The sequence below is a fragment of the Mya arenaria genome, chromosome 17, assembly GCF_026914265.1.
Source record: "Mya arenaria isolate MELC-2E11 chromosome 17, ASM2691426v1".
NCBI classification, from domain to species: Eukaryota; Metazoa; Mollusca; class Bivalvia; order Myida; family Myidae; genus Mya; species Mya arenaria.
The window spans coordinates 19,129,589-19,142,108 of NC_069138.1; the positions used below are offsets into that span (position 1 = coordinate 19,129,589).

Sequence of the window (12,520 nt, forward strand, 5' to 3'; positions counted from 1 at the left end):
GGGTTTCCTGACTCAACAGCCAATCAAGTTGGATTTTACTAACAACACAGAACAGCAAGTAGCCTGTCAAAATAATAAAATTGTAAATAAACTGTTTTGGCAAAGAAAATGAATGGCAGTTGATCTCATTTGTAAACTGAAAGGAAGCAAAATGCTTAAAGGAGCAGTTGGTAATAATTTTATTATTAAATACGATCGATTTTCCAGTAATTTCATATTGATCATATCTGTCTAATGCATTTTACATGGGTGGGGAAGGTGAAAATCTGAAGTGGTCATTTGTGATAATAACTGCCTTTCCACTGTTTGAAATACAGAAGAAGAAATTCAGGCTGTTCAAGCTCAAGCAAAAATGTGTATAAAATTGTGTAAACAAACCAAATTTAATACCAATGCTTGGCTATTATTTTTTTATTAAATGTTTTGGCCTCCTGTTGCCGATATCATCACGATTTACAATCAATTTGTTACCATCAAATATATAAGTAAATGACGTGACTACACCTTCTTTTGGTTGCAGTGAAAGGTCTTCAATCGCTCCCGCATGTATTTCTAATGTTATCACCCTGAGTTGATGAAAAAATGTAACAGCTCGTCCATTCTTTAACCGCATGTCAAGCCTTTGTGAAATTTTGCACTGAAATATGTAGTGGTCAACTGTTTCAGGAACTTGACAACTGTCAAAAGTGTGGTTATTGCTGTGGGTTACTTTTGCCCTGTGCTCAAATCTCAGCAACTTGAAATTGCTTTCCTATCTTGCTCGTCATAATATGGTATCAGTTTGAAGTGTTAAAAACATCAAACAGAAATTTCAGTCTGTTTATCCAGTATTCTTATTTTTAAGACTTAAATTGAGAAAAGTACATTGTAGGCCATGTATATAACTATGTTTTGTTGTAAACTAATGTTTAAGGCATATAGACATATCTTACATCACTTCTGATCTGTATTAATATATGTTCTTGTACATGTATACAGGTAAAGGTACATGTATTACAATGAAGGTAGCTTAAGAAATACACCTTTAGAAGTTGCTTATATACTTCTGTGTTCACGCCATATAGACTTATAAATTTATTTTTATCTTGGCTTAACACTTGTTGTATTTCTTTTTAGATTTAACCCAGACAGGGGTTGATAGGCCATCTTCACCAGCAAGATTGGCTTACAACTCAGACAAACACCCAAAACACACATTAGAGGCCATAAACGTTCTTCGTAAACACAGAGAACTCTGCGATGTTGTGTTAATAGTTGGACAAAGAAAAATATTTGCACATAGAATCATTCTATCAGCATGCAGTCCATATTTTCATGCAATGTTCACCGGTGAATTGGCAGAGAGTCGGCAAACTGAAGTCACAATAAGAGACATTGATGAAAATGCTATGGAATTATTGATAGACTTCTGTTATATGTCAAACATTATTGTGGAAGAGAGTAATGTGCAGACACTTCTGCCTGCTGCTTGCTTGTTACAGTTAGCAGAAATTCAGGATGTTTGTTGTGAGTTCTTGAAAAGACAGCTAGATCCGTCAAACTGCCTCGGAATTCGGGCATTTGCTGACACTCATGCGTGCAGAGATTTGCTGAGGATTGCTGACAAGTTTACACAACACAACTTTCAAGAGGTAAATTAAGTGTTGTAGTTAAGCCGTAAGTCTTAGTGAAATAGGGTTCAAGTATATATATATATATATATATATATATATACAGATTAAAGTTAACTTTCAACTGAATTCATTTTTCAGAACTTACAATTATTTTTCTGTTAAATGTTCAGTTTAAAGCAGTCTTTCAAGCGGGCCCTTCTTTTCCTACTTTTTCCTGCTTTTTTGTTAGGCTCCTACTTTTCCCTACTTTTTCTTGAAAAAGCCCTACTATCCCTACTTTTTGTAAAAATAGTTCAAGAAATTATAGAAAAGTTTTTTATTAAATGCATGAATTGAAATAGTCTACCGGTATATCTTGATTTTGATAAGAAACCATGTCTAGAACTTTTGAAAGATAAGTTTGATGCAGTAGGTCTCCAGTGCTGTAAGAGGGGTTCTATGATGAAAATGAGTAGTGCATGTTGCATACATGCCCTATTTCTGAGAGGCTTCCCAGGGGATTTTGGTCTGAATTCCAGGGGATTTTGATATTACACCAGGGGATTTTTACGCGACAAAAATTTGCGCAATATCTGCATTTATAATATAAGAATAAATACTGAAATACATTCAAATTACAATAATTTTTGGACTTAGTCATCATGGTCCTTCATGGAATTTCACACTCATAATATTATTGATGCTTTCCAATGTCAACCTTATTGCTTATTGCCTGGGGACCAGGGGATGGGTAGAAATTCCGGGGGATTTTTTCCCCCGCCGGGGGATTTTTCCCCCCGCTGGGGGATATGGCATGTGTGACATTGTTGACAAGTCAGAGACACCCATTCCAGGTTCATCTCCACATCCTGTGCATGAATCCCTCTTGAACAACTGGTTTCTAAGCAAAGATAACTAAATGTACATCACAATTGATGAATAGGTTTAGAAGTCATTTATTTGCTTCCAAAAATGTAAGCAAAGATCCCTACTATCCCTACTTTTTGCTCTTAATATCTCTATTTTCCCCTACTTTTTCCAAAATATCCTCCTACTTTTATCCCTACTTTGAAACTTGAAAGCCTGTTAAAGGCAAAGATTTGGTTAATTGCGAAGTATCTTTAATTACTTATAAGTTATTAGCTTCTGACATTTTTCAAATAACGTAATGATATTTTATCATTATAAAGTGTCAAACTAAATGGAGTGGCACTTACAAAGTTACAAATCTAGCTTTGTTTCTGCGACTACACATGTTATTTAGTGTTGTTTATTCTTACCAAATTGGGGCTAAACTTCGGCCCCATTCCCAAAGCTAAAGCATACCTTTTTCTCAAAAGGGAATTCAATTCCAATTGTTATTTTAAAATATATAGATTAAATTTATTTTATAGTTGGACCCCTAAAATGATTTTGCATGAAAGAATTGGTGAATTCCTATAGACAAAAACTACCACATTCTTTTATCCTTTCCGTCTATTTCTTAAAGCATTCTTGTAGGCAAATTTCGATTTTTCAACTTTAGTCAAAATGACACATTTTCCCAATAAGAAGGCCAGGGCCACTAGATCTCTAAATTGTGAAAAAACACACACTGTAATTCAAACTTTTTTTTATTGCTTTAAGGACTATTCATGCAGTTTCTTGTATCACCTAGATGTACATTTATATGTAATTGTTACTGTACGTTACCGACCGTACCATATTTACTTTTGTTTGTTTAAAGTAAAAGTGTGTTTTTCTTTATAACCGTTTGATATTTAAATCCATAGGTGATGGAAAGTGAGGAGTTTATGTTACTGCCAATAAACCAGCTGAAGGAGATCATAGCCAGCGATGAACTGAATGTACGGACAGAAGAACAAGTGTTCAGTGCTGTTATGGGCTGGGTCAAATACAACATACAAGAGAGGAGATCACATCTACCCGCCGTAAGTGATATTGGGGCTGTAAATTAGAGATGACTTGTTTTCTGGGGCTTTGGGTAATTATAGCTAGCATTGAGTTGAACTATTTACACCAGGACAATGTCACAAGTGTTCAGTGCTGTTATGGGCTGGGTAAAAAAACAACATGCAGGAGAGAAGATCATGTCTACCTGCCGTAAGTGAAATTGGGGCTGTAATTCAGTGATGAGTTCAACATAAGGACATGCTTTCTTGCTGTTTTGAGCAGGGTCAAATACAGCATACACAGTACATCAAAGGAGATCACAATTACCTGGTATAAGTGAAATTTGGGCTGTATTAAAGTTCCGCCTTGTTTTCTTGACCTATGATTGAGCTATGATTATTCCATTATTGTAGTCAAGCCTTAAAAGTTGATCAATGATATATCTGACTTGCTGCAGATTGATTTTAGTGAAGGTTTGACGTTTTTCAGTTTGTGGATTTGTCATGGTTTCCATTTTCTATTACACTGATCCAGAGGATAATCTTTTGAATTTAGTCTGTTCTGATCTGTCAGATTATTAAAACATTACATTGTCTCTTATCTAGAAATGCAGGAATATCTTAAGAGTTGGACATTTATGTCAACAAATTATTTTTGAATACTACAAAATGATTTATTTAAGGTACTGCAACATGTTCGACTCCCCTTAATGAGCCCCAAATTTCTGGTGGGCACTGTTGGGTCCGATCTCCTGATTAAGAGTGACGATGAATGTCGGGATCTCGTTGACGAGGCTAAGAATTACCTCCTCCTGCCTCAAGAGCGCCCACTCATGCAGGGTCCCAGAACAAGGGCACGTAAACCTATCAGATGTGGGGAGGTTTTGTTTGCTGGTAAGAAGGCATATTGTGAGCTAGAAGGGTTTTAGCTAAAGGGTTATGGAAGGGTACTGCACCCTGACTTTGATTAGTAGCACCCTCATGGAGACCAGTATTTGCACCCTCCTGCTTTAATAGAATTAAATGCTTAAATATTTGATAAAATTAAAAAAGTGAATATAATTTCATACAAACTTTACATATGTAATAGTTGTAGCCCGGAATTATAGCTATTCTGGTTTTTCCGACCTAATCCTCCGGTACAAACAAAATTAAACCGTTGTAATATACACACGTTACTTAGGAAACAATAGAGTCATTACCCTGTTACACGAATTTCAATAGCTCGAAATTCACCTTTTATTTGTACAGGCATGGGAAAACCCTGTTATGTTAATTCCGGGCTATTTGTATTGAAACCTTATATTTACTTAATTAGGCACAATTTTTAACATTTAAATTTTAAATTATAATTTTTCCACATAGTTTGAGGTTGATGCAGTGGTGATGCCATCTAGTGTAGAATGTTATGATCCGCAGATTGATGAATTGCATATGGTGCCACCAATGTGTAAACTCACTGTGGCCTAAGTGTCATGGGCTTTATCACATAAACGATGATTTTTTCCTTCAGTTGGAGGTTGGTGCAGTGGTGATGCCATATCCAGTGTAGAACGTTATGACCCACAGACAGGTGAATGGCGGATGGTTGCACCCATGTGTAAACGGCGCTGTGGCGTTGGTGTAGCTGTATTGAATGATCTCTTGTATGCAGTTGGCGGGCATGACGGACAGTCTTATCTCAACAGTATTGAACGGTATGAGGAATTTGTTGTTTTAATATGAATTAATCTTTTGAAATGGCTATCTTCTGGTTTTTAATACATTTGTCCCAAACAGGATTTGCTATGTAGTGTCAACCAAATAAATAACATGATATCCACCTACTGAACTAGAGGCCCTGGGATCAATCTCCTCTCTTTTGAATTCACATTAATGTTGGCAGAAGAAATAGAGAAATGCCTGAATTGGGCTATAATGGATCCTGTACAGGTCATTTGAGCCAGTTTTAAAGTGACACTCTTATTTAAAATCAATACATACACATGTATAACAAACATGAATTTCGAGTGATAAACCTTTAACTACTTTCTAAATAATGCATTTAAACATGTATTTAACATTTAGCAGAAAAAGCAAAATATTAAATGATTGGTGAATGCTAAAAGATGTACTATGATCTATTATAGTCTCATAAGGTAGAAATACCGTGTTTTATGCCCATTTCTTTCAAATTAAACTCGGTATCTGTCATAACAACCATTGTTTATTCATCCTTTTTGGAAAATTAAAACAATATTATTAATTGTTGTAAATCTTATCTGGGCGTAAGAGTGCATCTTTAATGAGTTTGAGACTAAGACTAAAAAAGCTGAATTTAAATTTAGTTGTAATTATCTTTCAAAATTTGTAGGAGCAAAAATGGAATAAAAATGATGGATGTGTCACTAATAATCTGTTCTACAGTCAGGCACACAACTTATGTCAAAATAAGTTTTATAATAGATAATTTTTGGTTTGTGTTTTTATTTCCCAAATGGTCATTTATATATAGATACAAACAATTATAATTGACATATATATGTAATATCATCACAGAGATCCAGGATATCATCCAGTTAAAAGCATTATACCAAAACATATCAATGTGAACAAGTTCATATGGATCTAACTCTGTTTGTCAGAACTAATTAACTTATTTTCTACATCAACAAAAAATGGTAGAAAAAAAAGCAAAATCGAGATAAATGGATAAAACAATCAATTTTCTTACTCTGATCTCATTAAAAAGTGAAATTCCTCTGAACAATGAATCTTATTTTATTTATTCAGTGATACCATTTACTTAAGACAAATACCATTCACAGTATCACTCCTGCACCCCCTCTTTGGCTCCCTTAAACAAAATTCCCCCTTTATCAAACAGTTGATAAAACTTAAATACATAGTAGAATACTATGTTTTCTTATTCAGATTTGATCCCCAAACAAACCAGTGGAGTAGTGATGTGGCGCCCACAAGTTCTTGCCGGACAAGTGTCGGTGTTGCTGTGTTGGACAACTACATGTATGCAGTTGGAGGACAGGATGGTGTCTCATGTCTCAATTTCGTTGAAAAGTATGTTTAATCTTAAGAGTTAAGACTGCATTACGAGTTCAATATTGAATGGTTTAATCATACATTTGAAAAAGGTGTACTGGGATCCAGAGATAGGTCTACCAAGTAACTAGAACTGCAAAAACCCTTATATGAAATGATTGGACAGTGTTGTTTCTGACCATGCTAAAACATATTGATAACATTCTTAATTTATCTTCTGATTTTTTTATTTTTTTGAACCACATACTGTTTTTGTATGAAAGAGTTTGGGTAATCTTACAGAAACATAACCAGTATATTCTATTATCCTTTCTGTCTATTTTTTTTTAAAGCATTTGTTTTCATTTCCAGGCAACTGGAATTCCCCATTTTAGCTAAAATGACCTTTTTTCCCCCGTAAGAAAGGCCATTCCCTAAATGGTGAAAAAAACAACACATGGCCATGATGGGTTCATTCAGACCAGTTTTAAATTAAACTTTCAAGCACTTTGTCCATTCATGCAGATGACCTATACTGTTTACTGCATAATTGACTTACTCGTTTTTAGATACGATCCACAGTTAAACAAGTGGACAAAAGTAGCATCCATGAGTACTAGACGACTTGGAGTGGGCGTGGCAGTTCTCGGAGGCTTCCTGTATGCTGTTGGGGGAAGCGATGGCACCTCTCCGTTGAATACAGGTTTGTTATCAACTGTTAGTTAGTTTTTTTTAAGAAAAAAACTTGGTGCTGTTGTGATTGTCATGAACCATGTTAGTATTTTACCCCCTTTTTTCCAAAACAATGCCATTTTTCTCCTGTCAAAGGGCCCCGCCACTATTTTTTTTAAAGTAGAATAAAACAGGTGTTGGAACCAACTTTCAATACTCTTGTATTTGTTCAATACTCTCGTATTTGTTAAAGGCTTAGTTCTATGTTAGTTGGTGTTTCCCTTCTTTTCCATTACAGTACAGATTTGATTCTCACAAAGGGGACTTTTTCTTGGCCTCTTAACTATTATTTTGTACACTGCACAGGTTTTAATTGTCAGACTTGTAACAACTAAAGCTAATTTACAAGAATACAAGTCTAATTAATGTGCATTTGAACTTACATACATGTACTTTGAGAGACTGTGTTTATTTAGGTTTAGGACTTTCAATAATGTATTTTGGATGTTGATAAGTTTTTATTGCCAGTTAGTGTTTCATACAAAAGTTTCTAAAATATAATACATGCCTTTGAACATGTATTTTAGTTGAAAGATATGATCCTCGGTCGAACCGTTGGACACCAGTTTCCCCAATGGGCACGCGACGTAAACATCTCGGGGTGGCAGTCTACAACAATATGATTTATGCAGTGGGTGGGAGGGATGATACCACAGAGCTGAGTAGCGCCGAGCGTTATAATCCTCAGACAAACACATGGCAGCCGGTCGTCGCAATGACCTCAAGACGAAGTGGGGTATGTGTTTATTTTGTTGATTTTGGCTGTCCAAAAGATATTGCTATTAAATTTATTGATGATGATGGATGTAGACCACTTATTCATTTTTTCCATAGATTTCATTTGAAATATATTCTTGTTACTGTAATTAGTGTATATAGGGTCAATATTCGGTTCAAAGGCGGAGATGAGCTTATGTTGTATTGTTGCTATCTTGCCATTTCAAAACAAATCTTATCGAAGTTCAATCTTAAAGAATGACCAAAATGTCTGAAAAAAAGTCAGTATTTATTCTTGAACTAGCACACATATATACATTAATGTTATTGTTGATTTTGCTATAGTAATTAAGAGAATAACTAGAACAAATTAAAGAAAAAGAAATTGATTTTATATCTTTATATTTCAGGTGGGGTTGGCAGTGGTCAATGGACAGTTGATGGCAATAGGTGGCTTCGATGGCACCACATACTTAAAGACAATAGAGCAATATGACCCAGAGAACAATTGTTGGAAACTGTGCGGGGGGATGAACTATCGACGGCTAGGGGGTGGGGTGGGAGTGGTGAGGATGCCACAGCATGAGACACATCTCTGGTAATAAGGGGTGAGGGATAAGGGAAAAGCAGAGAGGGCAATACCACCCAGCAAACTATTGTTGCAAATTTGGTGTGGGAGGATCAATAATTTACATAGGGGCTGGAATAGGTAGGGTGTTGAAAATGCCCCAAAATGAAATTGAAGAGGGGATGCAGGAAACTGGTGGGAGGGATTTTTGGGCAAAAGAATTCTATAAATTATGGAACAAATGGGTTATTAACTATCAACAACTTAACAGTGGGGTTGCTAAACACATGTGGTAAGTAAAGGGGGAGGGGTTATATGTGTGCAGGGGAGGGTTGGGTGGTACTGAACTCAACTGTATGAACTTTGGGGCAGAGTTGTAGTGGTAAGAAGGATGTGAGTGGATATAAAAAGGTGTTTTAATTGTTTAACATGTACAATATACATTGTGTACTTATTTAGTGCTTAAGTAGAGCTTACATGTAGCTCTGGTGCACATTAATGGCTGAGTTTTGATGCACCTACTGTATTTAGAAGTCTACGGTCATAAAATTAATGGATTGTTTAACTCAAATTGTTAAAATATTGCTGTGTGCTTAAGTGCTAAGTAGCACGAGGTTTTATTCCATCCTGAATGTTGATTTGGTGCCATTAAATTCCTAATGTTTCTTTTTTTCGATTTAGGATCTTAAGGACCTCATAGAACATATGTTTGGATTGCCATTCCCCTAGTCCTTTGTGTAAAGAATTGTTTATTTCATTATTGCTCTCTGGTGGAATAAGCTTGATGTCATTTAACCAATTTTCTTTCATGCTTTTTGACGATATATGGAGTTTAAGCAGTGAAATAACAACAGCAAAAATATCAATCTGATGTTTTCACTTGAAAATAACGAGTGAACATATCAACTTAAAGAAATACTTTTAAAATCCATTGTAGTTCCTTTCCCCTGTCACAAATAAAGATATTTTTGGAAATAAACAACTTACCGTTTACTTTGCCACTCGTGGGAAAATATGTTTTTTGCTATGACACTTGTGAAATAAAATACGATCTAACATTGAAATCAACAAATATCCTCTATATATATATACAACATAACACTTTTCAGCTATTCTTGTTTAGACAAACATATGTTGGCGAAGACCTTTCATTTACAATAGTCGTAAAGTGATACTAATTGTAAATCTTGATGAATTATGAGTTAATATGTAGGATTGTTTGTGTTTATCCGTGTGTCCATGCTGTATGAATGCAGGATAGCACTCTTACAAGGATTACCCTAAAGGATAGTTATTTTTTTTAAATCAGATCAATGTCGCAAATGTTTTTTTTTTGTCCCACCACACCAGTCCGTTTACAGAAGCGTTAAGTAATCTGCTTAAAATTGCTTAGAATTAAAGAACAAAATACAAACTTCCAACAGATGTGTTTTCACAGAGATAGGGAGGTTGAGAATGTACAATTATGATTTCCTTCTTTATTCCAGTATTTACAAAATGTTAGAGGAGCTTACATTAACTGTTCTGTGTTCCATGGAGTCCCTGATTTGTTTTTACATGTATATCTTATTGTTGTTTTGTAAAGGTATCCCTTCATGCTGTTTATAAAATGGCATTATATTTAACTTAAGTATCGCCTGCCAAGCATAGCAGACGCACATGGATTACTTTGTCTGGCGTCTTCGTCCGCAGTGTCAGTGTCACAATTTTGTTTTCGAGCAATGTCAGTGTCAGTGTCACACCTTTGTTTCCGAGCAATGTCAGTGTCACACCTTTGTTTTCGAGCAATGTCAGTGTCAGTGTCACACCTTTGTTTTCGAGCAATGTCAGTGTCAGTGTCACACCTTTGTTTTCGAGCAATGTCAGTGTCAGTGTCACACCTTTGTTTTCGAGCAATGTCAGTGTCAGTGTCACACCTTTGTTTTCGAGCAATGTCAGTGTCAGTGTCACACCTTTGTTTTCGAGCAATGTCAGTGTCAGTGTCACACCTTTGTTTTCGAGCAATGTCAGTGTCAGTGTCACACCTTTGTTTTCGAGCAATGTCAGTGTCAGTGTCACACCTTTGTTTTCGAGCAATGTCAGTGTCAGTGTCACACCTTTGTTTTCGAGCAATGTCAGTGTCAGTGTCACACCTTTGTTTCAAACTAACTTTTGAAGGACTTGTTCTTGAGTCATGTAACTTGGTCGTTTGACCCTTATTCATTTTTGGGTCGGTAGGTCAAAGGTTAAAGGTCAAAGTTAAAGTGATAATCTTGATAGGCAACACATTCGTTTAGAAAACACACCTTTACTTATTAAATTCTATTCAAATTAATTGTATATTAAAGACTTTCCTTTGCTTTATTTTACCATGTTTAAACATTTTCTTGTATATTTACATTATTCATTTTAACATGCCATTGTTTTAACACCCTGATTGTTGTTCCGTAAACTATTGATAATAGGAACAATAAAATATTTAAACACTTATGAGGGAGTTGTTATCATTGTAAAAGAATATATTACCTGAAGGTTAATTTCCACTTTGTCCATCCCTTTTCGTGTCTAAACTACAGGATTAATTAATGGGACTCGGGCATAGAATTTGGGATGGCGACAATGTTTTTAAACTTTGTTGAAATCTAGTTACTTCACATATGTTCAAACTGCAATTGGAAGGTACTCATTTGAACACCAAATTGTTATTCCAAGTCTTTAATAATTAAATTATCAATAGCATTTCTATTGCTTTTCTGCAAAATAGTGTATTTTCTTTAACATTTAAAAAAATAAAAATTGATTACTGGTATAATTTATGAGTTCTAATTAGAAATAACTTGTTCATTGTTTCAAGCATTTTGTTCACATTTCACACTTATTAAAAAGAAATCAATATTTGACCTAATTAAATTTGAGTCCCTTTAAGATTATTAAAGAGGGAAAACACTTTTTTAGAATTAATCTGGAGGTCTAACTACATGGAATAAATGTAGCTGAAGATCTAAACGGACATCTTGATCATTGAACTAGTGCCAGTAACTGGTCGTACGGACACAATATCAAAACTAATGATAAAGCAGGTGAACATTGCTACTGTGAAACTGTGAAGCTCGGTAAGAGTTGTCGTACTACCACTATCAGTTGATGATTGGCTCTGAAGTGCATCCAAGGGTTTTTATTATAAATTTTGTAACAAGACTAATGGCCTTAAAAAATTACAGATTTGTGTATGTCACTTTTACAGACCTCAGCATGGGCCTTCATATTCTACAAATCTTTCATTTCATCAAGGTAATAAGCAGTTCCAGGAGGTAAGTAAAAGCAAAGGTCACTTAGGTTAAATCATAAAAATGATTTTTGTAGCTATATGCATTTTTCAGTATTTTATCAGTTTGTGTGTTTGGCGTGGTTCTATATATATCAAATATTGTCTTGTATAATTGTATTGTTTGTATATTTGCTGTTTTGTCATGTTAAGTGTCATGCTACGTGATTATTGTCCTCTTTGCGTTAATGTCCGTCGATGTTCGAGTGCGTTGGAGTTCTTTCATACATAATTATTTAGACGTGCCTGGTAAGTTTATTACTCATATTTCTTAGAATGTTCTCTTGATATATTAACTGATCACGGTCAATTGTCATTGTATTTTGTGTTATTAGTAATAAGATTAACATATACTTTTATATGTTTTATTATATGTTTTAGGTTTCATTAGCCAACGTTATAAATAAATTTTCGAACTCCGAAGTTGAGTGGTTTGTCGTACCCATCCACTACAAATGGCTCCCCGATCGAGGTTGGCGTAGTCCAGAGCCAGGCCGTCGTGTCCTCCAGACCAGACGTTGAGGGGATTTTGCCTGCGTTTTAACGCCCAGATAGAGGTTGAGAAGCCCAGCAGATCCGCGGGCACCTTCGTATTCACTATTGGTAGTAAATACATGTGAAATCGGTCTTTTTCATTGATCACTATTAAATCTGGGTCAATTTTAGAATAACAGAAGTTCAGTCATTAGGTTATTTT

At 35.2% G+C, this 12,520-nt stretch overlaps 1 protein-coding gene across 1 annotated transcript; it reads left to right on the forward strand.

Annotated features, from left to right (window-relative positions):
- The first annotated feature begins 27 nt into the window (after nucleotides 1–27).
- Nucleotides 28–10,988, forward strand: LOC128224670 (kelch-like protein diablo). Its single transcript, XM_052934631.1, has 9 exons — nucleotides 28–170; nucleotides 1,117–1,631; nucleotides 3,365–3,523; nucleotides 4,168–4,378; nucleotides 4,998–5,181; nucleotides 6,398–6,541; nucleotides 7,072–7,205; nucleotides 7,762–7,970; nucleotides 8,362–10,988. Exons 1-9 carry the CDS (start codon nucleotides 113–115, stop codon nucleotides 8,551–8,553), a joined length of 1,806 nt encoding a protein of 601 aa, XP_052790591.1. The 5' UTR covers nucleotides 28–112; the 3' UTR covers nucleotides 8,554–10,988.
- The last annotated feature ends 1,532 nt before the right edge of the window (nucleotides 10,989–12,520 follow it).

What these genes read in the sequence shown, in the direction of transcription:
- LOC128224670 (XM_052934631.1), top strand. Translation starts at nt 113, where the DNA reads ATGGCAGTTGATCTCATTTGTAAACTGAAAGGAAGCAAAATGCTTAAA. An exon ending in AATGCTTAAAGGAGCAGTTG is followed by an intron (nt 171 to 1,116) that starts GTAATAATTTTA and finishes ATTTCTTTTTAG; the next exon opens with ATTTAACCCAGACAGGGGTT. An exon ending in GGAGATCACATCTACCCGCC is followed by an intron (nt 3,524 to 4,167) that starts GTAAGTGATATT and finishes GATTTATTTAAG; the next exon opens with GTACTGCAACATGTTCGACT.